This window comes from Bos mutus, chromosome 2 (assembly GCF_027580195.1).
Source record: "Bos mutus isolate GX-2022 chromosome 2, NWIPB_WYAK_1.1, whole genome shotgun sequence".
NCBI classification, from domain to species: Eukaryota; Metazoa; Chordata; class Mammalia; order Artiodactyla; family Bovidae; genus Bos; species Bos mutus.
Genome location: NC_091618.1, coordinates 2751307 through 2775510, shown reverse-complemented (window position 1 = coordinate 2775510; position 24204 = coordinate 2751307). Strand labels below are relative to the sequence as shown.

General features: G+C 59.2%; 2 protein-coding genes across 7 annotated transcripts; one reads left to right on the top strand and one right to left on the bottom strand.

Annotated features, from left to right (window-relative positions):
- Positions 1–422: 422 nt before the first annotated feature.
- Positions 423–17242, bottom strand: SLC66A1 (solute carrier family 66 member 1). 6 transcript variants are annotated; one of them, XM_070382155.1, is made up of 9 exons: positions 17169–17217; positions 16271–16330; positions 11435–11649; positions 5278–5407; positions 4550–4637; positions 3832–3974; positions 3589–3681; positions 2825–3010; positions 423–1350 (listed from the first exon to the last, which is right to left on the bottom strand). In XM_070382155.1, the coding sequence occupies exons 3-9, from the start codon at positions 11596–11598 to the stop codon at positions 1279–1281; spliced, it is 876 nt and encodes a 291-aa protein (XP_070238256.1). In that variant the 5' UTR covers positions 11599–11649; positions 16271–16330; positions 17169–17217; the 3' UTR covers positions 423–1278. The 6 variants fall into 6 exon arrangements, with proteins under 6 accessions (XP_070238256.1, XP_005908158.1, XP_070238259.1 ...); XM_005908096.3 differs by lacking the exon at positions 16271–16330 and having other exon boundaries at positions 17169–17242; XM_070382158.1 differs by lacking the exons at positions 16271–16330; positions 17169–17217 and adding an exon at positions 10109–10290 and having other exon boundaries at positions 11435–11575.
- A 172-nt stretch (positions 17243–17414) lies between these two features.
- On the top strand, positions 17415–23792 carry LOC102265481 (aflatoxin B1 aldehyde reductase member 4). The gene is made up of 7 exons (XM_070382150.1): positions 17415–17763; positions 20207–20394; positions 20562–20666; positions 21515–21611; positions 21830–21929; positions 22500–22629; positions 23408–23792. The coding sequence occupies exons 1-7, from the start codon at positions 17436–17438 to the stop codon at positions 23567–23569; spliced, it is 1110 nt and encodes a 369-aa protein (XP_070238251.1). The 5' UTR covers positions 17415–17435; the 3' UTR covers positions 23570–23792.
- The last annotated feature ends 412 nt before the right edge of the window (positions 23793–24204 follow it).

The following is a 24204-nucleotide window of genomic DNA, read 5'->3' as shown; positions in this document are numbered from 1 at the left end:
CCGGGGCCCGCCTCCTCCCTACCAGCCTTCGCCCTCACCTGGCACCTCCCACCCCGATGGTTCCTGGGACCTGGGCGGGCCAGGGCGCGGTGTGTGGGGCCAGCACAGAGGGGAGCTTTGTCCCCAGGCCCCCGTGGGGTTGCAGCCAGGAGGAGGTGGACTCAGGTCAGGGTCTGGGAGACACACCGAGGCTGGGGCAGAGGGGCTAGAGCTCCGAGCTAAGCCCTGCCCTCCTCTCTACCCTTCCCGCCTGCAACACCCTTACTTCCCCAGGGTTATCTCCTGCTCACCCTTCTGCCGTGTCACCTCCTCCAGGAAGGTCTCCCCGATTTCCAGGAGAATCTGATTGTCGTCCTCCGTCATAAAAAAATGACCAAAGCTAACCTTCATGGAGCTTTTACTGCCGCCAGACTTGGGGTAACTTCCATAACCACACCATTTTATTTACTCCTTAGAAGGACACATGAAGTGGTGGTACTATCGTCCCATTGCACAGATGAGGTAAGTGTGGCACAGGGAAGCTGAGATGCAGAACCAAGGTCTGAATCTTGACTGTCCTGCTTCTTGCTGAGCGCCGCAGAGCGGGGACCCCCTGTTGGAGGGTCTCTTCTTGCCACTGCGTCCTTACCACCAGGTATGGAGCCATCACGGAGGAAACAGGTTCAAGAACCCAGAGGCCCAGGAGGCTGAGCAGGGACAAGCCAGCAGATACAGCCCCCTGCGGCCTGGATCTCCCACACTCTGAGCCCTCAGGCCCACCTGGGGCCTGACTCCCATCCCTCCCTGTTCCCCAGAGCCTAGCATCTGGGGAAGGAAGACCTCCATAGGCCACCTGGGAGTACCGTTTACTAGGCCACATGCAGTGGACGGAGCAGGCCTGGGTGAGCCTGGGCCCCTTTTTGGGAGGTGGGGGTGCCAAGGGGGTGACGGGCAGTGAGGTAGGTGAGTCGCGGGGCTCAGGGCCTCTGAGAGGTGAGTGTCCACTGCAGCCCGTCCCCGGGCTCCAGGGAGAGCGGCCTCCGGCCCCAAGGAGGACAAGTCCCAAGTGGGGGTGACCGGGCCAGGGGCCGTTTTCCTGGAAGAGGCAGTCAGCCAGGGCTTCAGCTCACGAGCCTTTGGGGGTACTGGGGGGCGGCTGGGCTGGCAGTTCTGGGCTCCCCGGCGCCTCCCTGGCCTAGACCGGGGCGAGCAGCGCCATCACTGCCCGCTTCTCCCTTCCTGGGGCGTCGGGAGGCCCCGGGCACCGCCCCGCCCCCAGCCCGGGCTCGGCCGTCCCGTTCAGCTGGGGAGGAGCGGCTGGCGCTCGGACGAGGGGGCGGCGTGCCGGTACAGGAAGAACTGCACGGAGATCTGGGGGTCGACGTCAAGGCCCAACACGCGGAGACGGGCTGGCCCCGCCCCGGGGGGCCTGTTCAGAGCTGCTCCCCTCCCCTCTGCCCTCTCTCCCTGCCCCGCGCGCTGCCGGCTGGGAAGGGTCAGCCTGGCCTCCCGGCCCCTGTTTGTCCCCCTCGCCAAACCCCATTCATCTGCCAAGCCCAGTGCTGGGGTCCTCCTACCCCAGGCAGCCTCCTCTGACCCCAGCCCCAACATCTGGCCTTCCTCCCCTCCTCCAACACCCTAGGGGGTCCCCCAAGTGGCGGTGGCAGCGGGCAGGGATCTGGGACACTAGAGCTTAGCTTTTCTTCATCTGTCTTTGCACCCACCCCGAATGCCACAGACATTGAAACAAGGGCCATGTTTACTTCCTCCCGAAGGAGATCAAAGTAACACCCTGCCCGGCCCCCCGCCTGCAAACCCTCACTGAGCGTGCGCGGTGTGCGAGGGCCACTGCCGAGGACTTCCAGAGGCCTCAGCTCATGTGACTGCCCCATGACCTGATGAGACGAGATGGGGACATACAGAGTGCTCCGCATCACACAGGACACAGGGGAGCCAGGACTGGAACTCAAGTTTTTCTGTCTAATTCTCGTATGTCTCCAAAGGTGCAGCTTTCCTTTCTGTGGCCTGGGTGGGCTGATTTATGCCCTGTTCCCCAGGGCCTGTGCATAAACTGCTGCCACAAACATTCCTCCCTTGCCTTTGCCTCCCTAATTTCTTCTCTTTCAGGGCACAGTTCAAATGGCACTCATGGAGGCCTCTGCTGAGCTTCTAAACCAGGACAGCCCCCTGGTCACACACACTTAAGTTTTTCTCCACAGTGCTCGGCACCGCAATGAATTACTTATGATTACATGTGTCCTGTCGGCCTCCCCACTGAGCTGTAAGCTCCCCGAGGCAAGGGCCATCTGTTCTTGCTCATGACTGGATCTGGTACCTACAGGAGTGCCCAGCACATGGGAGGTTTGCCTCTTGAATGGGTGGACGGATGCATGGATGGACAGAAGGATGGATGGATGGGATGTGGATGGACAGAAGGATGGATGGGTGCACAGACGGATGGATGGACGGATGGGATGTGGATGGACAGAAGGACGGATGGATGCGCAGATGGGTGGATGGACAGATGGGATGTGGATGGATAGAAGGATGGATGGATGCACAGATGGATGGATGGATGGATTGATGGATGGATGGGATATGTGGATGGACAGAAGGATCAATGGATGGATGGATGGATGGATGCACAGATGGATGGATGGATGGATTGATGGATGGATGGGATATGTGGATGGACAGAAGGATCAATGGATGGATGGATGGATGGATGGATGGATGGAAGGACGGCTGGATGATGGATAGATGGATGCACGGACGCTGACACGGTGTGCAGGGGAGGGTGCTGCAGCCCCAGCCGCCCCACCCACCCTCACAGCCTGAAGGATACGATGGTGTCGAGCAGCAGGACGCCCAGGCTGCCCACGAGCCAGGGCAGGTGGTGCAGCACGTAGCTGCCCTCGCTCTGGCCCTCCTCGGGGTTTTTGAACAGCACGCTCAGTCCATACAGCGTGTTCCCCAGCATCACCAAGGCGAACAGCGAGTACGAGATCCCCTGGGTCGACTTCCGCAGGAACTGGAGGCGGGAGAGGAGAGGGTCAGAGACCTCCAACAGTGTTCCTGTCTCTCTGGACCACAACTGTCCATGTGCCCGTCTGCCCTGTTACACTAAGCCGACTGCACAGGGTGTGACCAGCGCCCGACACAGGCCTGGGGCCCACACCGTCCCTTCCAGGGCCTGATTCCTCATCCCCGTTCCAACATCCTCGCCCAGGTCGGCAGGAGACTGGGGCTGCGCCACCCTGCCGGCCCCAAGCTGCCCGCTCCCCAGCCCCCTGCCAGCTCAGCTCAGCAAGCCCCCGTGGCCCTGGCTCCTCGTCTCCTCTTCTGCCTCAACCTCTCGCTCCCACCTGACCCCCTTCCTCCCCGGGGCACACAGGGGTCCTGTACCCTGGACAGCAGGCCGGCATCTCGTGTCCGTTTCCAGAGGCAGACACTGAGGCTTGGAGAACCGGATTCAGTTACCCAAGCCAACGGTGAGGGCGGGCCAGACCTGCTCCACGAAGACCCCGCACCCCCGTGCTCGTCCTTCACCCAGGGACCAAGCTGCCAGCCGGCCCTGCCCACGGCCCTGCCACCCTGCCCACGGCTCACGTTGGTGCGGATCTGAGGCAGCCGGGAGAACAGGTACAGCGCGCTGGACACGGAGCCGATGACAAAGCCAATGATCTCCTTTCTTGTGAAGGGCTGAGGGCGGGGGAGGCTGCTCGGTGCCCCGCAGAGGCCAAGGGTGAAGGGCGAGGGCCCCAAGCTCCCTTCTGGGGAGCGAGCCCCCCGACCACATGGCCATGCGTGGGCCCCCCAACCCCACTCCGCCCTCTCACGCCCGCGTCTCACCTTATTGCTCGGTTCCACAGACAAGAGTGTCCGCCCCTGGAAGACCTCCCTCGGGGCAGCCACTGAGCCAGCGGTTCTCAGCAGCGGGGTGGTGCACGCCACGCCCAGGATGAACAAGAGCAGAGAGTTGATGGGGGCAGACCCTGGACGTGAGCAGGGGGACGCTGAGGTGAGGGGTCTGAGCGCGGGCAGACAGACGGGGCTGAGTCCTGGCCTTACCCCTCAGTGGCTGTGAGACCTTGGGCAAATGACCTAACTTCTCTGAGCTTTCATCCCTCATCCGCAGAATGGGTATGACGAGACTACCCTTCTCCTAGGGTTGTAAGGTGACTCGGTGAGGGCGATGGGGGCAGGAAGAGGGTTACAGAGTATGGACATGCTCATGAAGCCCCGCCCCACGGGCCTCGGTCGTTTCCTGTAAAGCCGGGGATCTGACCCTGGGGAACACTTCAGGGCAGCGATGGGCTGTGGGCCGGGTGCAGAAGAGCAGCCGACACTGCGCTCGCTGAAGGAGGCTGTGCACACGACGGGGACACCCGTGTTCCTGCCCGGGCGTGCTCACTGCCCTTGGTTCATCAGGGGATCAGGCCGCGGTGGTCAGATAAGGCCAGGGGAAGCCTTCCTGGGGTTCGCTGTGTCACCAGCAATGGGACACTGCCTCCTCCCAGCCTCCCAGGCCTCCCCCAGGCCCCCGACACCCGGGGCCCCCCGTACTCACACGGAGAGGGGCGCTTCTTAAACTTGTAATAGAAGTACAGCGAGAGCATCAGCAAGTCGGCCAGGACGTAGTACACGGCCGTGTAGGTCTGCAAGAGGGGGTGGGCCAGGGCGCTGGCGGCAGTCCCAGGCTCAGGGACCACACGCCAGCACCGGGCAGCTCGGCCTCACGCCGGCCGGGTGAGCCTGAGCTTCACTGCTCGGGACTTCCGTTTGCAGGTCCAGAACGGAGGGGGTCGCAATTCCTAACCTGGCAGAGCTATACATCAGGTAGGGGAGGGCCTGGCAGGTGCCCAGCCGGGCAGAGGGAGGGAACACTGGCAGGGATGACCGGGCAGCACAAATGGGAAGTGGAGGCTACAGTCCAGCCTGACCTGGAGCAGTTACTCACAGTCCCCTTTGGGAAGACAAGAGGTTCCTGATCTTGAGTCTCAGCTCCACCCAGTCACAGAAGGGTGATAGCCAGGCTTCCCATGGGAAAAGCTTCCTCTTCCAGGGCCCCAGGCCCTGAAAGCTTCATCAGGATCTTAGCATCTCAGAGGTCAAAGACCCCAGCCATCCTCTGGTTTGATGTGCCCATTTTGTAGATGGGAAAACGAGGCCCACCAGAGGGCAGTGACCAGCCCGTTGTCATGTCAGGCAGCAGGAAGAGGGGGGCCCTCACTAGATGGAAGGATGCCTCTGCCATGGCTGTCCCTGGCAGCCCACCCTGCCGGGGGACCAGCCCACCTGCAGGGGCAGCTGGTCAGCGAGGAAGGAGCCAATGAGATTGCAGGAGTCTCCGCCGATCCAGCCCAGGAGGAACCACAGGGACAGGGCCTGGTCCATGTTGCCCGTCTTGCAGGCCTTGATGTACTGGCTGTGGGGGAGGAGGGAGACGTGGGTGGAGGAGGTAGACAAGGAGGAGGGGGTCGTGGGGGAGGAGGGGGTCATGGGGGAGGGGGGAGTCGGGGGGAGGAGGGAGTCAGGGAGGAGGAGGGAGTCATGGGGGAGGAGCAGGGAGTCGTGGGGGAGGAGGGAGTCGGGGGGGAGGAGGGAGCTGGGGAGGAGGAGGGAGTCGTGGGGGAGGAGGGAGTCAGGGAGGAGGAGGGAGTCGTGGGGAGGAGGGAGTCGGGGGAGGAGGGAGCTGGGGAGGAGGGGGAGTCGGGGGGAGGAGGGAGCTGGGGGGAGGAGGAGGGAGTCGGGGAGGAGGGAGCTGGGGAGGAGGAGGGAGTGGGGGAGGAGGGAGTCAGGGAGGAGGAGGGAGAGTCATGGGGGAGGAGGGAGTCATGGGGAGGAGGGAGTCGGGGGAGGAGGGAGCTGGGGAGGAGGAGGGAGTCGGGGGGAGGAGGGAGCTGGGGAGGAGGAGGGGGTCGTGGGGGAGGAGGGGTCGTGGGGGAGGAAGGAGTCAGGGAGGAGGAGGGGTCGTGGGGGAGGAGGGGGTCGGGGGGGAGGAGGGGGTTGTGGGGGAGGAGGGAGTCGGGGAGGAGGAGGGAGACGTGGGGGAGGAGGGAGACGTGGGTGGAGGGGGGCGAGGAGGGAGATGGGGGTGGGGGGGAGGAGGGAGTCGCGGGGGAGGAGGGAGACGTGTGCTCAGAGCTGTGACACCGCGTGGGGGGTAAATGTGGGAGACCAGGGCTGGGGGGCGCCGCACAGGGTTGATGGGGGACCGACCCCGCCTTGGGTGGCATCCTCATGGGCCTGTCTTCGCCCTTCCGGGCTTCTCACCGGGGAATCCCTTCCAGCCCAGCTCTCTGGGACGTGCACCCTGCTACAGTCAAGGTGGGGTACAGATTCCCCCCAGAGCAGGCTCTCACTGGGACCAGGGCTCAGAGGGTCCCGAAGCTTTGTGTCCCAGAGACCCGGGGTTCTCTCTTCTATGAAGGGGTCTGGGGTGGGGGGTGGCGTGAAGGATGGCTGTGGCCGCTGCCCTATCTGCAGGGAGATGGATGATAAGATGGGCCAGACCTCGCCTGTTATCATCAAGGGCAGCAGAGAAGGGGCAAGGCTGCGGCTCTGTCTCACTACAGATGCCAAGGAGTCAAGTCCCTGTCGCAGATGGGCCTCTCTGGGGGTGGAAAGTCCAGGAACCAGGATTCATACCCCAGATCCCGGGCTCCAGCCCTGCTCTGAGTCATTCCAGAAGGGCCACCTGCCGCTTACGTTTCTCTTTAGTCGTCTGCATGTATTTAAATTAGTAAAAGGGACCACCTAAACAGGACCTCATCCCGATCGCTGGAGACAGAAGGCAGGACAGCTGGGCCGGCCCTGGGCCTCCCCCGCGTCTCCTGCCGCGTCTCCTGCCGAGCGCCCACCAGGCACCTCTGCGAGTCCGTGCCCCGCAGTTCCAGCCTCCCCCTCAAGGACCTTTCTTTTCTTTCTCTCTCATTTTTATTTATTTTCTTGGTCACACTGCGCGGCCTGTGGGATCTTAGTTCCCTGACCAGGGGTCGAACCCAGGCTTCCTGTGCTGGAAGACGGATCTTAACCACCAGACCGCCAGGGAAACCCTCGAGGATCTTCTGAAACCCCCATCTTGCCAAACTCTTTCAGAGCCTCCGACTGTCTTTGGCAAGGACTCCCGCCCTCCCGAGCACATCCTGACCGGCCCCCAGGCCCACAGGCCCCCCGCCTCTGCACTCTCCTTCTCCAAACTTCGCCTCGGCAGACGGCCCGCCAGCCCTCCTCTGCATCCTTCAGGAAACTTCAGTTCCTCCTCAGGCCCTTCTCAGATGAGAGCGCTGCCGGCGCCGGCCACCTCCTGCCGGACTCAAGCCTGCTGAGGGACGGGACCGTGTCCAGCACAGGCCTGGCCCTGAGGAGGCCCATAAGTTTGACACGGACCCGAGTAAAGTCCCTCCCAGGACACAGTGACTTGAAGAGTCTCCATATGTCTCAGGGACAGCCATTCCGTCACTCTCACAAAAGGCTGAGCCGTCAGGAGAAGCAGGCAGGTGGCTGCCTTTCCATCCTTACCTGGGGCTTCTCCCAGGCCTCTGATGCCCCGTCCCTGGTTAAACAGCCAGGCACAGGGCTGACATCAAGCCCTGCTGGAAAGGAGATGCCTTAGCCCGCTCCTCGTGGCTTTGGGGACGCCCTCACCCCAGGACAGGAAGCCCCACTCTTCCCTCCAGCGGTCACCCAGCCCGCCAGCTTGCCTCCTCAGGGCCACCGAGCCAGCCGCCCTGACCCCACCGCTTGCCAACACCTGGCACAGCCTCCAAGGCAGCCTCTCTGCCTCCAGGCTCTCCCCGGCCCTCTCACCCTCTTTCTCTAACGGGAGCTCTGCAGAGGCAAGGATGGGGTCGGTCCCAGCACATGTGGAGTGGCAGCTGGGACAAGGAGAGTCAGAAACACGTCAGGCTCCCAGCAGCGTGCGAGGACATAGGGTGCCGGTAGTCGTTTTAACACCTGAAGCTGGGACAACGGGGCGCCTCGTGCAGAGGAATGAGGTTGGACCCCTGCCTCACACCGCATACAAAATCCAGCTCAAGCTGAACCAAAGCTCTACATCAAGAGCTGATTTGTGATACCGTGATTTATAACAAGAAAGATATATTTTTGGTTTTCTTCCCTGCTCCCTACAAAGCTACTAATACCCCTGGAATGTCCTAAGGGTTGAGAGACAGAGAAAGAGAGAGAGAGGTGTCTTCTGTAGCGTTAACGAGGTGACTTTTGGAAAGCCTTTAGGTCGCCTGAGGATAAGGACCAACTGTGTGATCAGACGGTTAGGACCGTCTTTCAGGCTGGGGGCGGGGGCTGCCCTGCCCCCTTCACCACCTCCAGAGGGGGAAAGGCTGCAGAGTGAGCCCAGTCACTCATGACCAACGACCGTAATAAAGCCTCTATAAAGAGCACTTCGCTGAGTTCCGTGAGCCGCTCTAGCAAACTAATCGAACCTGAGGAGGGGTGGGGGAACCCCCGATCCACAGCGGGAGGTCCGAGCGCAGGGACAGCCTGGACTGGCCTCTGAAGTGGGGAGGAGAGAGCACTCTTCTGGGACTTGGAGGACTGGTCCTTAACCTGTGGGATCTGAAGCCGTCTTCAGGTGTAGACAGCGTAAGAGCTGACTGCTTGATTGTGTGGGGAAAAGACACACATCGGACTTGGTGTCAGACTTCGAGAAATCTATATAAAACTCTTAGAAGAAAAGATAAGGGTGAATCTTTTTTACCAGGATTAGGCCATCATTTTTTAGAAACTACACCAAAAGCACGGTGGTGCTAGTGGATGAGAATCCGCCTGAGCGCAGGAAACAGATGAGATGTGGGTCCAGTCCTGGGTGGGGAAGATCCTCTGGAGGAGGGCCTAGCAATCCACTCCAGTGTTCTTGCCTGGAGAATGCCCATGGGCAGAGGAGCCTGGTGGGCTGCAGTCCATGGGGTCGCAAAGAGTCAGACAGCACTGAAGCAACAGCACACACATACACCTCAAAAGTATGAGCAACGAAAGGAAAACCAGACAAACTGGACATCATCAAATTTTTGAAATTCTGCACTTCATGTGATACCATCAAGAAAGTGAAAAGGCAACCCACAGAACAGGAGAAAATCTTTGCAAAGTATACCTAGAATATATAAAGAACTCTTAAAACTCAACCACAAAAAGACAAATAATCCAACCGAAAAGTGGGCAAAGAATCTGAATAGACCTTTTTCCAAAGACAACAGAAGGTGGTCAGGAAGTACATGGACAGCTACTTAACATCACCAGCCATCAGGCAAACACAAATCAGAACTACAGTGAGATACCACTTCACACCCCCTAGGATGACGATAATCAAAAAGACAGACAATAACAAGTGTCGATGGAGATTCAGAGGAACTGGAACCTTCATATGCTGCAGGCGGGAATGTATAATGGTGCGAGCACTTTGGAAACACAGTCTGGCAGTTCCTCAGAAGATTAGACAGGACTTCCCTGGTGATCCAGGAGTTAAGAACCCACCTGCCAATGCAGGAGATGCAGGTTTCGTCCCTGGGCCAGGAAGATCCCTCGTGCCGTGGGGTGATTAGGCCCGCACACTCTAACAAGAGAAGCCCTGCGATGAGACGTCCACGCACCTGGACTAGAGAGCAGCCCCGATCATGACAACTAGAGAAAGCCTGCACGCAGCGGCCAAGACCCAGCACAGCCGAAAACAAATCAAAAAGCATTTCACAGATGGAACACACTCACCAAGCGACCCAGTACACCCATATACTCGTAGGCATACACCCAAGAGAAGTAGACACACATGTCCCCACAAGAACCCATACGTGAACCTGCAGAGCGGCCTTAATCATACTGGCCAGAGCCAGAAATCACCCACGTGTCTATCAACGGACGAATGAACGAACAAAATGTATAGATGTACAACACACTACTGTTCAGACGAGAAACAGAATGAAGTGCTGGGGCTTCCCTGGTGGTTTAGGGGTTAAGGATCCGCTTTGCGATGCAGGGGATGCAGGTCTGACCCCTGGTCGGGCAGCTAAGCTCACGCATCACAACCAAGACCCAACACAGCCAATCAAACAAATTAAAAAAATAAAAATAAATATTTGTTAAAAAGGATGAAGTGCTGACACTCGCTACGTACAACGTGGAGGAACCCTGAAGGTGCGCTGAGCGAGAGAGGCCGGTCACAGAAGGCCACACCGCGGTACGAGCGCCTCACGCGAAGCGTCCAGAGCAGTTGCGTCTAGAGACAGATGTGGACCGGCGGCTGGGCCGGGAGCTTTAGAGGGAAACGAGGAACGGCTCGTTTCTTTCCGGGTTTCTCTGCAGGGTGGTGAAAATGTTCTAAAACTGGCTGCGGTGATGGTGACGCAGCTCTGCAGATACTAAAACTGTGAACAGATACACGTAAGCGGGTGAACTCTACAGTGCACGAATGATCTCTCAGTTAAACCGCTTCTCTTTCTGCCAGAGGAGAAAGAGCATAAAACGTCCTGAAGGTGGAGACTGCTCTTACACTGCAGGGCCCTTGATGACCTTTCTGGCCTCACCTCTCCCTGCCCCCCTGCCCCCTTACTCCCTCGCACAGTGTGTAAAGGCCATGCTCATAGCAACCCTGTGAGGTAGGGAACAGTATTCTCATTTTACAAACGAGAAAACTGAGGCCCAGGGCAGTGAGCGGACTTACCGGTCCCGCCGGCTTGGTGTTCCCCAACCACAGCAGTGGCCACGCTGTTTTGTAATCGCGGCGTGCCCTTCCCCAGACGGTCTCAGGACAGAGGCCGAGCTGATGCGCCCCAGCCCTCCACTCCTCTGCCTCCTCTCTGACTGGCTGTGCAACTCAGAGCCAGTTACTTAACCTCTCTGGGTTTCCAGGAAAGATCAGATAGGAACTGTACGTATTTCACAGGGTGGTTATGGAGACTGTTGTTCAGTCGCTCAGTCGTGTCCAACTCTCTGCGACCCCATGGACTGCAGCACGCCAGGCCTCCCTGTCCATCACCAACTCCCGGAGCTCACTCAAACTCGTGTCTATAGAGTTGGTGATGCCATCCAACCATCTCATCCTCTGTTGCCCCCTTCTCCTCCTGCCTTCAATCTTTCCCAGCATTAGGGAAGACTCATCCAATGAGTGGGCTCATCACATTAGGTGGCCAAAGTATCGGAGCTTCAGCTTATGAGGATTAAATAGGGTGAAGATATGTCAGGTTCTTAGAAAAGAGCTGGGTACGGGGGGAACTCAGTGAACAGGTGGTATGATTATCATCTGCATGTCAGCATGGCTGAGCTCTGGGTGAGGCCTAGAGAGGGGCTTGCTGTGAGGCCCTCTGGGGGGGCTGGAAGTCAGTGAGTGGGGCTGGGGGGGCACACATGGTGTGAGTCTGGAGAGGCTCAGGGCCAGCCAGGCATCCCCTCCTCGGGGCAGCCCCCTGCCCACCCCATGCCACCCAGCCCCAGTGCTACTCACGGGAAGGTGGATGCCGCGAAGCAGAGGATGGACAGCAAGCCCAGGCCCACACTGGCCTTGTCCCAGCCGTCCTGGGCGCACTCGCCGAGCACGTCCCATATCCACTGGCTGGAGCCGTTGGGGCAGCTGGAGAAGTTGGAGGAACCCAGCTTCACCCAGACCATGGCTTCGGAGGGACGAGGGGAGGGAGCCTTGTGCTGAGGCAGGAGACGGCTCTGCGGGAGAAGAGAGGGACCTTCAGCCTCAGGAGGTCCGGTCCTCGCTGTGGTCCTGCCACTCTAAGCCCACCCCAGGCTTCCTGCCTGGCCCTGACGGAGCCCCTGAACCCCAGGACACAGTCAGGACAGACATCAGAGTGGCCACACACTGGCTCTGCAGTCAGACAGGTGCGTGCGAGTCCCCGCTCTGCCCGTGAACGCCACAACTTCAGGCAAGCCGCTCCGCCTGGCCATGCCTCAGTCTCCCCATCTGCAGGATGGGGTGATGACAATGCCTCCCCCACCCCATATACTCGTGAGGGTTCAGCGAGTTCGTAGATGTAGCGGGAGGATGGAGCCCTCAGACAACGCCGCCTGTGTTCTAGCTCTTGAACGTTTCCATAGTTTCCAGCCTTTCCTTCCTGTAAATCGTGCTGCGAGGGTCTGCTGAGACCAGGTGCTCTAGACACAGCCTCTCGTTTAAGGTACGGCTAGGGACTTCCCCAGGGTCCCAGGGGCTAAGCCTCCATGCTTCCAGTGCAGGGGGCCCGGGTTTGATCCCTGGTCAGGGAAGTTCCACAAGCCACGTGGCCAGAAAAATTAAAAAGTACGACTGTCCTGGGACTTCCCTGTTGATCCAGTGGTTTAGGACTTGGTGCTGTCACTGCTGGGGCCAGGGTTTAATCCCTGGTTGGGGAACTATCCCACGAGCCACATGGTGGACCAAAAAGAAAAAGAAAAAGAAAGAGTATAGTTGTCCGCCTTATACTGGTCAGCTGAGGCAAGCAGCAAAGAAGGGCCAGGTGGGTCCAGGTCACACAGGTGGCTGGAACTCAAGCGTGGCGCTCCCAAGCCACATTCTCCCAGCAGCCCGCGTGTGGGGGGAATCTGCTGGCAAGGAGCCGGGAGCCACTTCCCTGTTTTCACCGCCACCAATGCCAGGAGCTGGCGGGCTGCAGGGCCAGGTAGGGAAGTCCCCTCCAGGTTTCTGTCCCAGAGCAGTCACTGCTTAAGTGACAGTCCCAGGGGAGGGAGAGGAGGCGGGGCTGCCGGAGCGTCTCTGCTGGGCAGGATCAACCCCTGGTCGCTGAGCAGTTCGCCAGCTCTAAGCTCAGCACCATGTAAGCTTTTCCGCAGTTTGCTGCACACCAACTTCCCTCGTGGCTCAGCGGGTAAAGAACCCGCCTGCCAATGCAGGAGACACAGGAGACACGGGTTCAATCCCTGGGTCGGGAAGATTCCCTGGAGGAGGAAATGGCAACCCACTCCAGTATTCTTCTCTGAAAAATCTCACGGACAGAGGAGCCTGGCGGACTACAGCCCAAAGGGTCACAAAGAGTCATATGCAACTGAGTACACACACACACACACACACACACACACACACACACACACACACACACACACAACTCTGTGAAGCCGGGGCTACTGATACATCCGTGAGGACCCAGGAGAGCGACTTGCGGCACCACACTTCTGTCCCTGGGCACAGCAGCACCCTCGTGCGGTCTGCCAGGGCTCCCCAGGGTCTCCTGCAGCCAAAGGCAGGCTTCCCCTTTTCTCACTGCACTCAGAGGGGCTTCCTCACCGAGGATGAGGCCTTCTCTAGTCACTTTCAGTTTCTGTTGGTGTCAGAAGGCCCAAGATCCTCAAAAAACGACATCCGTAGACAAGGCTACAGACTCAATCCTATGTCCTTCCTGCCCCCAAGTTCGTGTGTTGAAACCTACCCTGCAGTACGATGGTGTTTTGAGATGCAGCCTTTGGGGAGTATTTAGGTCGTGAAGACAGAGCCCTTATGAATGGGATTAGTGCTCTTATTTAAAAAAAAGAAAAAAAGGCCCCAGGGAGCTCCCTTGCCCCTTCTGCCAGCCGAGGACCCAGCGAGAAGACAGCCATCAGTGAACTAGGAAGTGGGTCCTCACCAGACACTGACTCTCCCAGCATGCTGACCTCAGACTTCCCAGGCTCCAGAACCATAAGAAATCAACATTTGTTTCTAAGCCACTCAGACCATGGTCCTTTGCTACAGCAGCCCGAATGGGCCGAGATACCCTGCTGGACCCTGGAACTGCTGAGGCCTCGGCGATCAGGGAGCAGCAGGCACGGAAAGGAAGCAAGTTCGCTGCTTTTCTCGAGAGGCTCCAGGCTCTCAGCGCTAACGTGACTTGCCAGGGGGCCCTGGAGCTGGGGGTAAGGGCACTGCAGGTCACTGCCCGGCTGGTTCTCACCACAGTCCCCCTGGGGCCCCGCAAGGGGGGCTGAAAGCCTCGTCCCGTGCCTCAGTGGCCCACCTTGAGCTTCAACACAGCTGAGGTTGGAGCCGTCTATCTTACATCCAGCCACCAGTGCCTGCAAGGCCACCCAGGTTGACACCCAGTCCAGGTAGGAAGGGCAGCACCAAAGGCACCTCAAAATCAGTCCTTTTGCTCCCCAACCACCCTGCCCCTGGATCGCCTCCTCCACCCTCTTCTTGTACAGTAGAACCCACACACCACCGCAGGTCATCAGGGTAGGACACCGCCATCCTCATTAACTCCTCTGCAAGGGGAACACTGTCCTCATTTTAAAGATAAGGCTGAGTGGCCTTGCGCAAGTAACCGTCTGAGTCTGGGTATAAAATGAGGAAAACGATGCTCACGCTTTGGAGTTGCTGCACCGATAACACACACACAAAGCTCTTGGCCCAGGGCCTGATGCCACAGGAGCGACAGAAAATGAGAGACTAGCCTCTCAAGCACCCCGAGGCCACTCTCACCCCGTCTTTTCACCAGGTGAGTGAAGAAAGAGGGGCCTCCCTGATGGCTCCGTTGGTAAAGAATCTGCCTGCAATGCAGGAGACCAGGGTTCAATTCCAGAGTCGGGAAATTCCACTGGAAAAGGGACTGGCTATCCACTCCTAGAAAGAAAGAAGGTGGAGGGCTTCCCTGGGAGCTCAGTGGTAAAGAATCCACCTACCAATGCGGGAGACACGGGTTCGATCCCTGGGCCGGGAAGAGCCCGCATGCCGCAGACTAAGCCGTGCACAACTACTGAGCCTGAGTTTGGTTTGTTGCAATGAGAGACAGCCTCTGCGCAGCAGTGAAGACCCAGACCAGCCAGAGCTAAATAAGACAGACAATAAACTGAAAAAGAGGGGCCACTGCAGTGAGAAGCTCGAGCACCGAACTAGAGAGTGGCCCCCAATGGCCTAACAGTGAAGACCCAGCACAGCCAAAAATACAATAAAATTATTTTTTTTAAAAAAAGGTAGACACATGCCTGGTGAGGGTGGGGGGTGTCTTGAGGGATGTACTTGGGCTCACAGGGCCCAGGGCCCTGGGTGGGTGGTCCCCTGTCCATGCACGGGGCCGTGTGCAGCTCGAGGCTCAGGACACACACCTTTGAGACACACCTGAGCCCCGAACAGAAGGCGCTTTCCCCTGAGGGCCGCTGTGCATAGCGCCTGTCACTCACAGGTTCTGATCCAAGTAGGAAGCCAGCCTGGGCCTACCTTCTGGCCAACAGCACCGAGTGAATGGACGTCCAGGGTTGACACAAAAGTTGCCCAGGTCTGTAGGTGTGATGAGGACCACAATAGGAATTTTTTTTTTTTTAGAAGCTGTACTTCAGGGGTGCCTTATCGATGTTGGTGGTGCTTTTAATGTTATTGAAGCATAGCCGATCAGGGGTGCCTGTGAGCATGAAGGCCGCATGTTTGAACTTCAGGATCCGTGAGGCTGGGCTGGGGAGCAGGGATATAAGAAGCTTCCCCAGCAGAGTCCGAGCCCTCGGATTCTGTGTACAGGATCACACCTGAAGAACGGCGGCCCTGGAAAAGGCATCCCCTGCAACAGCCAAGCAACTCTTCCAGATCCCAATCTGAGCTGCTGGCCACTGAAGCTGCCTTTATCTACCAGATAAGTTCAAATGCCTTGAGACAGAGCTCCAGGGCACTCCAGATGCCCCTCCCCATCTCCTGTCCCTCCCTCTGGGCCTTCAGAGGCTCATCCCAGGTCTCCAGACTTATGTCTAGGCTGTCTGCTCCCCCAGGCTTCTCCCTCATCCTGAAGGGCATAATAAAAAGACACTAAGACCAGTTCTGGGACTTCCCTGGTGGCTCAGTAAAGAGTCTGCCTACAGTGCGGGAGACCTGGGTTCGATCCCTGGGTCAGGAAGATCCTCTGGAGAAGGAAATGGCAACCCACTCCAGTACTCTTGCCTGGAAAATCCCATGGACAGAGGAGCGTAGTAGGCTACAGTCCATGGGGTCGCAAAGAGTTGGACACGACTGAGCGACTTCACTTCAAGACCAGTTCTAAACTGTCCTCTCAGTACAGAGGGGCCTCACAGGAGTCGCTGGACAGCACCTGTCATCTCTTCCTCTGCCCTCCTCCACACGCCAGAAAAATGCTCATCAGAGTCCTCAGGGACCGCCGCTTTTAAGCTCACTCCTCTCTGTCATCCTAGTTGGGAAACTTATTCTTAGAACCTAGACACAACAGCTGCACAGTAAAGGTTCAAAAAACAGCAAGAGACAGTCAGAGAGGGAGGTGGGGGCAGAGAGAAAGGAAGGAAAGAAGGGAGGAGGGAGAGAAACGAAGGAAGAGAGACCTAATCGTCAGCTAACAGGTTGAGAAGAAAGCTCTCTGGAACTGACCTGCCTGAGGACCGCTAGAGTAGAATCCCTGGGCAAGCGACTGGGCCTCAGAGTTCCAACCTGTAAAACGGGGAATGATGTAAGCATCCACCTGGGAGGCTAGCTGCAGAGTTACATGAAATAATCCAGGCAGAGCGATCAGAATGGTGCCTGGCACAGATTAAGCACTCAGCAGAATATGGAGGGATGGTGTTATTCCCTTCTGGCTGAAGCATTCCCCTCCCCACCCCCCCACCCCCAGAGTCCCTGGCAAACAGCAGGCTTCAGCAAGCGCTGAATAGACAAGACCACGCTAGTCCTCATCCTTCCGAAGGCAGACTGCCCATGTAGGCACTTTGGAAACCTGTCCTAGGGATGGGGTAACAGGGAGCCATCTAGGCTCCCTGCAGACTTGGGGCGCATCTGAGCGGAGGAGCGTCCCGGCTAGGGGCTACCACCCATTCCAGCCTTCCAGGTCCTCGGTCACAATTCCCTTCGAGTGACTCAGCCCAGCACGGGGCCGCCTGTTTAGCGAAGATAATCGCAGGGAAGCCGCTGGGATCAGCGCTCGTTCGCCACAAGGCCCTCTCCCCTGGCCCGCCCTCGGGGAAAAACAAAGCCGTCAGAACAGAAGGGGCCAGTCGGCCGGGATCGGGAGATAAACAACGGACCCAGACCCTAACTCTGTGCAAGGCTGGCCGGAGAGGTCGTGATGGTCGCTTCTGATGGGGGAGAGGGTGGGGAATTGGACCCCAATTCCAGTCCAGAAAGCCTGGCTCGAGGATCTCGCGCCCCAAGGTGGGGGCAGCAGCCCCCAGGGCCGTCCCAGAGCTGGAGGAAGGTGTTGGAAAGATGTGGCAGCGAAGGCCCGGGGTTCCTTCCCTGGCCCCTCGCAGCCCCAGCCTCAAATTCGGCTTACCGCGTCTAGATCGTCCGCACCGCCCGGCTTCTCGGTCCTCCGGCTTCTGTCTGGGTCAGCTGATCGGAGGCCCCGCCCCGTTCCGCCTCGCCCCGCCCCGCCCCGGAGCTGCGTGGCTCCGCCTCCCGAGCGGTGCTCATGGCGGGGGCGGTCCCTGGAGGCGTGACCAGCGAGCCGGGCGTGCGGATGGGGCGGGGTGACGCCGGGCCCCGCCCCAGCGGCGGGTGGGCGGGGCCGCAGGCGCCCCAGCGCGCAGGCGCCGGCCTCATGCTGAGGACCTTGACTCGCGCGGTGGGCCGCGCCTCTGCCCGCTGCTCTCGTAGTCCCCAGCAGCCCGGGGCGCGCACCGCCGCCGCCGCCAACGCCATGTCCCGGTCCCCGCGGGCCGCCTCTGGCTCCCCGGCCCGGCCCGCTACCGTGCTGGGCACCATGGAGATGGGGCGCCGCATGGACTCGCCCGCCAGCGCCGCGGCCGTGCGCGCCTTCCTGGAGCGCGGCCACGCTGAGCTGGACACGGCCTTCATGTACAGCGACGGCCGGTCCGAGAGCATCCTGGGCGGCCTGGGGCTCGGGCTGGGCGGCAGCGGCTGCACAGGTAACGCCCGGTGCCCCGACCGCCTGTCCTCACCCAGCCGCGTGCCGCGCGGACCTTTGCGCAGGACGCCCACCCGACCCAGCCATACCCCCGCAGCGGCCAGGGCCGGCACCCCCGTCCGCTCCCGGGGCGCCGACCTCCCCTCGCCGTCCCACAGCTTTGTGGATCCCCCGCTCGCTCTTCGAGCTCCGTGCGCATCCAGTCCGGACAGCTGAAAGCGCTTTATCCAGACCACCTTCCCCTCCGCTCTTCTGGGGTTGCAACTCGGTAGCCCCCGAGCCTTACCCGAGCCTAGTCTAGTCCTTGCCTTCCTATCTCTGTTGCTTTCTTGGTGCTCCTCTCTGCGGCACTGGTCTCCAGCGCTGTGCCCTAACCCGCCTCCTACCCTGCCGGGTGCGCATAACCGGTCCCCAGGCGCTCTGCCTACGCCCCTCTCCTCATTGCCTTCATTGCCGGTGCGCCCGCTCGAGCTCCCTTTTCTCTTCCCTTTTCTTTTCATCAGGATCTAGACTTCGTTCATTTGGCAGTACCCCTGGCTCTCCCACTGTGAGCTCCAGCATTGATCCTGGCGAGGCTGGCAGAGCAGGGGTGGTGGGCTGAAGAGTGGGGAGGTGTGAGAGGGGGTAAGGGCTTTCTGTCCACTTCTGTAGCCCCGTGCCAGCTTCTTATGGAGGTATAACCCGCCTCCAGGGAGCTCGTCGTCTAGTGGGGAAGGCGGAAGCAAATGATGGCAGAGGAGCCTAGAAGAGGAAGCACTTTTAAGGGAGGAAGGCATGAGGGGCCCAGGAGGAGGACCTCGGAAAGGCTCAGAATGCCCTGGAGCTGGACCATCGAGGACCAGTTGTAGTTTGCTGGGCAGAGAATGAGAGAAAGGGGCGTAAGAGGTGGAGGGCATAGCTGTGCCAGGCCTGGTGTGTGGAAGAGTGGCCTGGAGGCAAGTGTGGCTTGAGTGATGTGTGTGTGGACGGATGGTCCCTCATTGGCCTAATGCCATTGGACGTGCCTCCTGTTTCATCCTGAGGCTCTTCCTTCCCAGCCCTTGTGGGTGGTGCCCTCTGGGTTCTCCTTAGATTCACAGCTTGGTGGATCTGCAGGAACTGGGAATGAGCATCTCAGACCCACGCTGTAGCTCACCTGGCTGCCTCTCTTGGCTAATGAAAATCTGGTTCTTGAACTGTTTTTTCTCCCTCCGGCCCTTCCCCGCTTCCTTCTTTGAGGCCAGGTGCTCACTGAGTCCAAGTCCTCACGTTGGCCCCAGGCAAAGTTCACACCAAGAATGCAGCAGGGGGAGTGACAGATGTGGGGATGGAGAAAATCTGGACTGGAAGCTGAGGGACTTGGTCCTCCCCTCTGAACCACCGAGTTGGCTTTGCCAAGTGTGGAAAGGACAGAATCCAGAGAGCTGGCATTCTTTTCATTTTCGTTGTTTGCTGCGTTGTGAGGCTGAGGCCTGGGTAGTTCCCAACCAGGGATCAAAATCCGTGCCCCCTGCAGTGGAGGCACGGAGTCCTACCCACTGGACCACCGGAGATGCCCCAGAGGGAAGGCATCCTTCACAGCACTTCCAAGCTGCTTGCGTGACAGAGCACTCCCTTGTTCTGCTGGGGGTGGGGGTGCCTCTACAGTGAGGGTGGGGTGCGTGCCTCCAGGAGTCTAGAAGGGAGAGGCCGCCGCCACTGCCTCTGCTCATCTCACCTTCCACCTCTCTCTCAAATGCACCTGCCAGGGGCCATGTTCCGCAGCTGCATCTCTTTCCCGAATTCTTGTCGCAGCTTGTATACTTGTTCCATCTCCAGGCGTGTCTGTCTGTATGGCCAGAGTGAACGCAGCTGACTAGTTCAGTCAGGGAACCTTTGAACAATGGATGGGAATTGAGAAAACCCTTTGGAATTGGGTCTGGGCCCCCTTCTCTTGCCTCACGTCCCGGCGCTCCCTGCCTGGGGCTTACGCTCTTATAACTCAGTATTCAACCGACTGTGCTTTCTTGCCTTTGCCCCAGTTCCCACCCTCTGAAACGTGCTTCCCACCCTTCCTTGGTGGCTGGGACTCTTTAGAGACTCAACTTCGGGGGTCAGGAAGCTCTCCCTGGAATTCCTCAGTTGGACATGCAGGTCTGCTCTGGCCTCTACTGTGCTTTCCTGTTTAACATCAGCTTCTAGCCTGTGAGCGCCTTGAGGGCAGAGATGGGAGTGTGATTCATCTCTGCATACTTGGGCTCTGCCCCAGGCTCACCAGCCAGCAGCTGTGACTAATGGCAGCAGTGAACTTTAGGAGCTCACATGAGACGTTATTTAATCCTCATGCTGTCCTTACGAGGACAGATCCATTGTTATCACCCTCATGTTGTAGATTAGAGAATTGAAACTCAGAGAATTTAAGTAATTTCTCCAGAGTCATGTGGCTAGTAAGTGGTTACATTAATCATGACATTCTTCCTGCAAAGCAAAAATTGCAACCAAGGCCAATCCCTGGGAGGGAAAGTCCCTGAAGCCTGACAGCCTCCGGTCCCAGCTGGAGACGTCCCTCCAGCGGCTGCAGTGCCCCCGAGTCGACCTCTTCTATCTGCATGCGCCGGACCACGGCACCCCCGTGGAGGAGACGCTGCGTGCCTGCCACCAGCTGCACCAGGAGGTGAGGGCGGCCCCGACTCCCCACCCTGGCCTGTCGGTGCCCAGAGAGCAGAGGCTCTGGGGCTGCCCCAGAGCAGAGCAGGGGACGGACCCCACGCCCAGGGTCCCAATCTCTGGGACTGGCGTTCTGGGCTGCGGGGGAGTCTGACCATGGCCTCTCCCCCGCAGGGCAAGTTCGTGGAGCTTGGCCTTTCCAACTATGCCGCCTGGGAGGTGGCCGAGATCTGTACCCTGTGCAGGAGCAACGGCTGGATCCTGCCCACCGTGTACCAGGTGAGGCCCGGTCTGCAGAGGCCCGTCTCCAGGGCACCTGCGACCCCAGGTCCGCTTGCGCCCCCTGCCCTCTCCAGAGCAGCCACTCCCCTGCTCCCAGCCTGTAGACGACCCCCGGGGGGCCATCAGGCTGACCACGGGCGCCCGCCCTCAGGCCCTAGCCCCTCTTCCTTCCTGCTTCTGGCTCTGCGGTCAGCCCAAACTCGCCTCCCCCTTCCCCCTGGCAGGAGTGCCCAGGCGTCACTTAGATACCTCTTCCTCTGGAGGCCTTTTCTGACAGCCCAGTGGGTCCTCCAGTCTCCAGACCCCACCTTTATGCATTGAGCGAGCATTTCTGAGAATCCGCCGTGATCACAGAAGCCGCCTCTATGTGCTCATCTGTCCTGTCTTTTTTGTTTGTTTGTTTGGCTGCCTCGGATCTTAGCTGCCTCATACGGATCTTGCATTGTGTCCCATGGACTCTCTAGTTTCGGCTCTCAGGCTTAGTTGCCCGACCAGGGATCAGACTCGGGTCCCTTGCATTGCAAGGTGGATTCTTAACCACTGAACCATGAGGAGAGTCCACTCCGCTTTGTTTTTAACTCGACTCTGACATCTCTTGAAGCAGAGAGCTCACCGCATCCACGTGTGTTTGAGAGCTCAGGGTCCAGCCCACGGTTGGTGCCTGCAGATGTGTGTGGGATGGCAGAGCCAGGCCGCCGTCCCTTCCTGGGGCCCAGCACCATCTCCCCGTCCACCAGTAGTGACTTTGGAAACCATGTGGAGTCCTGGGGGTCTTGACCGAAGACTTTGAGAGCAGGCTGGGGCTCCCCGGCCAGGCCCCGCTCAGCTGGCCCTTCTGCCCGCAGGGCATGTACAACGCCACCACCCGGCAGGTGGAGACGGAGCTCCTGCCCTGCCTCCGGCACTTCGGACTGCGGTTCTACGCCTACAACCCTCTGGCTGGTATGGGCTGTGCGGGCACAGGCTCCCCTGGGCGGGAGGGCCTTCCTGACCCCGTTTCTGCCCCTTCCTGACCCTGGAGAAGCCTGGCCCCAGACCTGGGAAGGGGAGGGCTTTGCCAGGACCTCCGCCCATCCTGGTTCCCCCGCCATCACCCCCACTTCCGGTCCAGGCGGGCTCTGGGGGCAGTGCCTGGGGGTCTGACTGCAGCCTTCCCGCAGGAGGCCTGCTGACCGGCAGGTACCAGTATGAGGACAAGGACGGGAAACAGCCCTTGGGCCGCTTCTTTGGGAACAGCTGGGCAGAGGTCTACAGGAATCGGTGAGCTGGGGGCATCAGGACGGGCGGGGTTGGAGGGTCCCCATAGTTTGAAAGTGGGGCATCCCTGGGGCTGCTTTCCTTTCAAGGCCTTCCCTTGCTGCCTGGACCTAGCTCTCTTGATTCCTGGAGGAATTAGGAAACCCTCTGTAAGGCTTCGTTTTATTTTCTTGGGACCTCCATGAGGAATGCCGACCCCTGGGCCTTATGGCCAACCTTCCAAATCGTAACTCATGCCTAAGAAGTGCTGATCACCTGCCAAGGGGGAAAGACAGGGCTCCGGGTGGAGGAACAGGAGGCCTGGGGCCGGGCTGTGCCCCTGTCCTGGCTTCCTGTTACTCCAGGTAAAGTAAGGGCGGATTTGAATTCTTAAAGAGTAGAGACATCCTTGAGGTCTCTGGTGAGGGAGCCAGCGTCCTGGGTGGTTCTGTTGCCCAAAAAAGCAGGAGACCCCCTGCTTGAGGGGACCCTGGCCCCTCCGTGCTACAGGGGCTCCCTGGGTGGACTCTTAGGCAGTGGCCCCCTGTGTGACCCTGTGGTCCTGACCCCGTGCTACCATCCCCTCCTGTCCAGCTACTGGAAGGAGCACCACTTCAAGGGCATCGCCCTGGTGGAGAAGGCCCTTCAGGCTGCGTATGGCACCAGCGCCCCCAGCATGACCTCAGCCGCCCTCCGGTGGATGTACCACCACTCCCAGCTCCAGGTAACCTGTCCCCGCCCCTCCCCGTCCCCACCATCCCTGGACGCCCTGCCCCTGCTCTCTTTGAGGAGCCAGCATGATTTCTAAGTCGTTTTTCCCTCTGAAATCTCTCTCTGGTCCAGTTCTCAGGCAGCCTTCCTGTTCTGGGTAGCTGCCCAAGAACCAGGCCCTGTCGCGAGGGCTTTACAAGCATGGATTGAACTATTGCTTAGGCCTGATGAAGTGGGATTATTCCAGTTTTATCAATGAGCAAACAGCTGTGAACGGGAGAGAAAGTTATAGTCACGGACTTGATCTACAGCCCGCTGGTCCTGCTCCTCTCGGGGTGTGGGGGTTCCCTGTCTTTGGTGTCCCCTGTCTTCCTGGCTAACACTTTTCTTCAGCTGTAGCCATACACAGTTGCATAGTCCCTGGCATGTATACAGCAGGTTTTCAATAAATGGGAGTTAGGTGCTTTGTGTAATTTCTCATTCCCATAAGCACAGTGAAAACTGAGATCTGAGTCTTGGGGGCTAAAAAGGTAAACCGAGTTTACTGCTGATGTCAGAACTGGACTCTAAACTGAGGTCTGAATGAGGGTGCACGTTGCGTCAGCAGGACAGAAGAAGGCGGGTTCGGGGTCACACAGTTAGGGTCCTTGAAGGCACCGTGAGTGCTTTGTACAGCTGTGTAGGTGTAAAGAGTATGCCCAAGCCCAGGCCTTGGCAGGGGCTGGGCGGGGGTGTGTGACGGGGTCTCTGCGGGGCATCAGTGTGTGACGTCTGGCCGTCTCCCCTTGCAGGGCGCCCACGGGGACGCGGTCATCCTGGGCATGTCCAGCCTGGAGCAGCTGGAAGAGAACTTGGCGGCCACTGAGGAAGGGGCCCTGGAGCCGGCCGTCGTGCAGGCCTTTGACCAGGCCTGGCGCCTGGTCGCCCACGATTGTCCCAACTACTTCCGCTAGGCTCCTACCCGGATCAGGCGCCGAAGGTTCCTTTTCTGTCGCCTCTTCTGCTCTCTCCCTGGCCGGTCTCTGCCTTAAGCTGACTTTGCGTGGTCTTTCTCCATCGTCTGGATCCACGGTTATTTTTCTAGACCCCTGCCTCACTCCCAGTTGCCTTCACGATGCATAACGCCTTGGGCTGAGGCCCTTGGGCATTTCCCGTCTGAATAAAGCCAACACTAGACCTGCCTGTAGCCCAGTCATGAGCGGACCCCGCAGGCTTCTCTCCTCAGCTGCTGGGACTTGTCCCCTCCCTGCCTGGGCCTTCCTGCCTGAGGGGTGGACCCTCGAGCTGGAGCCACCACGGGGCAGAGGCGGCGGGGGTGGCTGCAGGCAGCCCTCACGTGCCCACGTGACAGAGGGAAAGAGGGCCGTCCACCCTGCGGTGGATTTTCTCTCTGAATTATCTCACTGAATACTCAGAAAGGGAGTAATTTGGACAAAAACCTTCCAAGAAGGATAAAAACCCCCAGGATGCTGCGGGGCATTTTAACGCACAGTCGCCTCATCAGCGACTCTCCTTTGCTCCCGCCTTCTGCTCATCCTCAGATTCTCCACTCTGCTGCTGGGTCTCCTTCTTGACGGGAGTGGCATTG

Coding starts and splice junctions, on each gene's coding strand:
- SLC66A1 (XM_005908096.3), bottom strand. CDS start 11,598: ATGGTCTGGGTGAAGCTGGGTTCCTCCAACTTCTCCAGCTGCCCCAAC. Junction 3,682..3,831: donor CTGTGGAACCGAGCAATAAG/GTGAGACGCGGG, acceptor CCCCGCCCTCAG/CCCTTCACAAGAAAGGAGAT. Junction 3,011..3,588: donor TGCCTCAGATCCGCACCAAC/GTGAGCCGTGGG, acceptor TCCCGCCTCCAG/TTCCTGCGGAAGTCGACCCA.
- LOC102265481 (XM_070382150.1), top strand. CDS start 17,436: ATGCTGAGGACCTTGACTCGCGCGGTGGGCCGCGCCTCTGCCCGCTGC. Junction 20,395..20,561: donor GCCACCAGCTGCACCAGGAG/GTGAGGGCGGCC, acceptor TCTCCCCCGCAG/GGCAAGTTCGTGGAGCTTGG. Junction 21,612..21,829: donor CGCCTACAACCCTCTGGCTG/GTATGGGCTGTG, acceptor GCCTTCCCGCAG/GAGGCCTGCTGACCGGCAGG.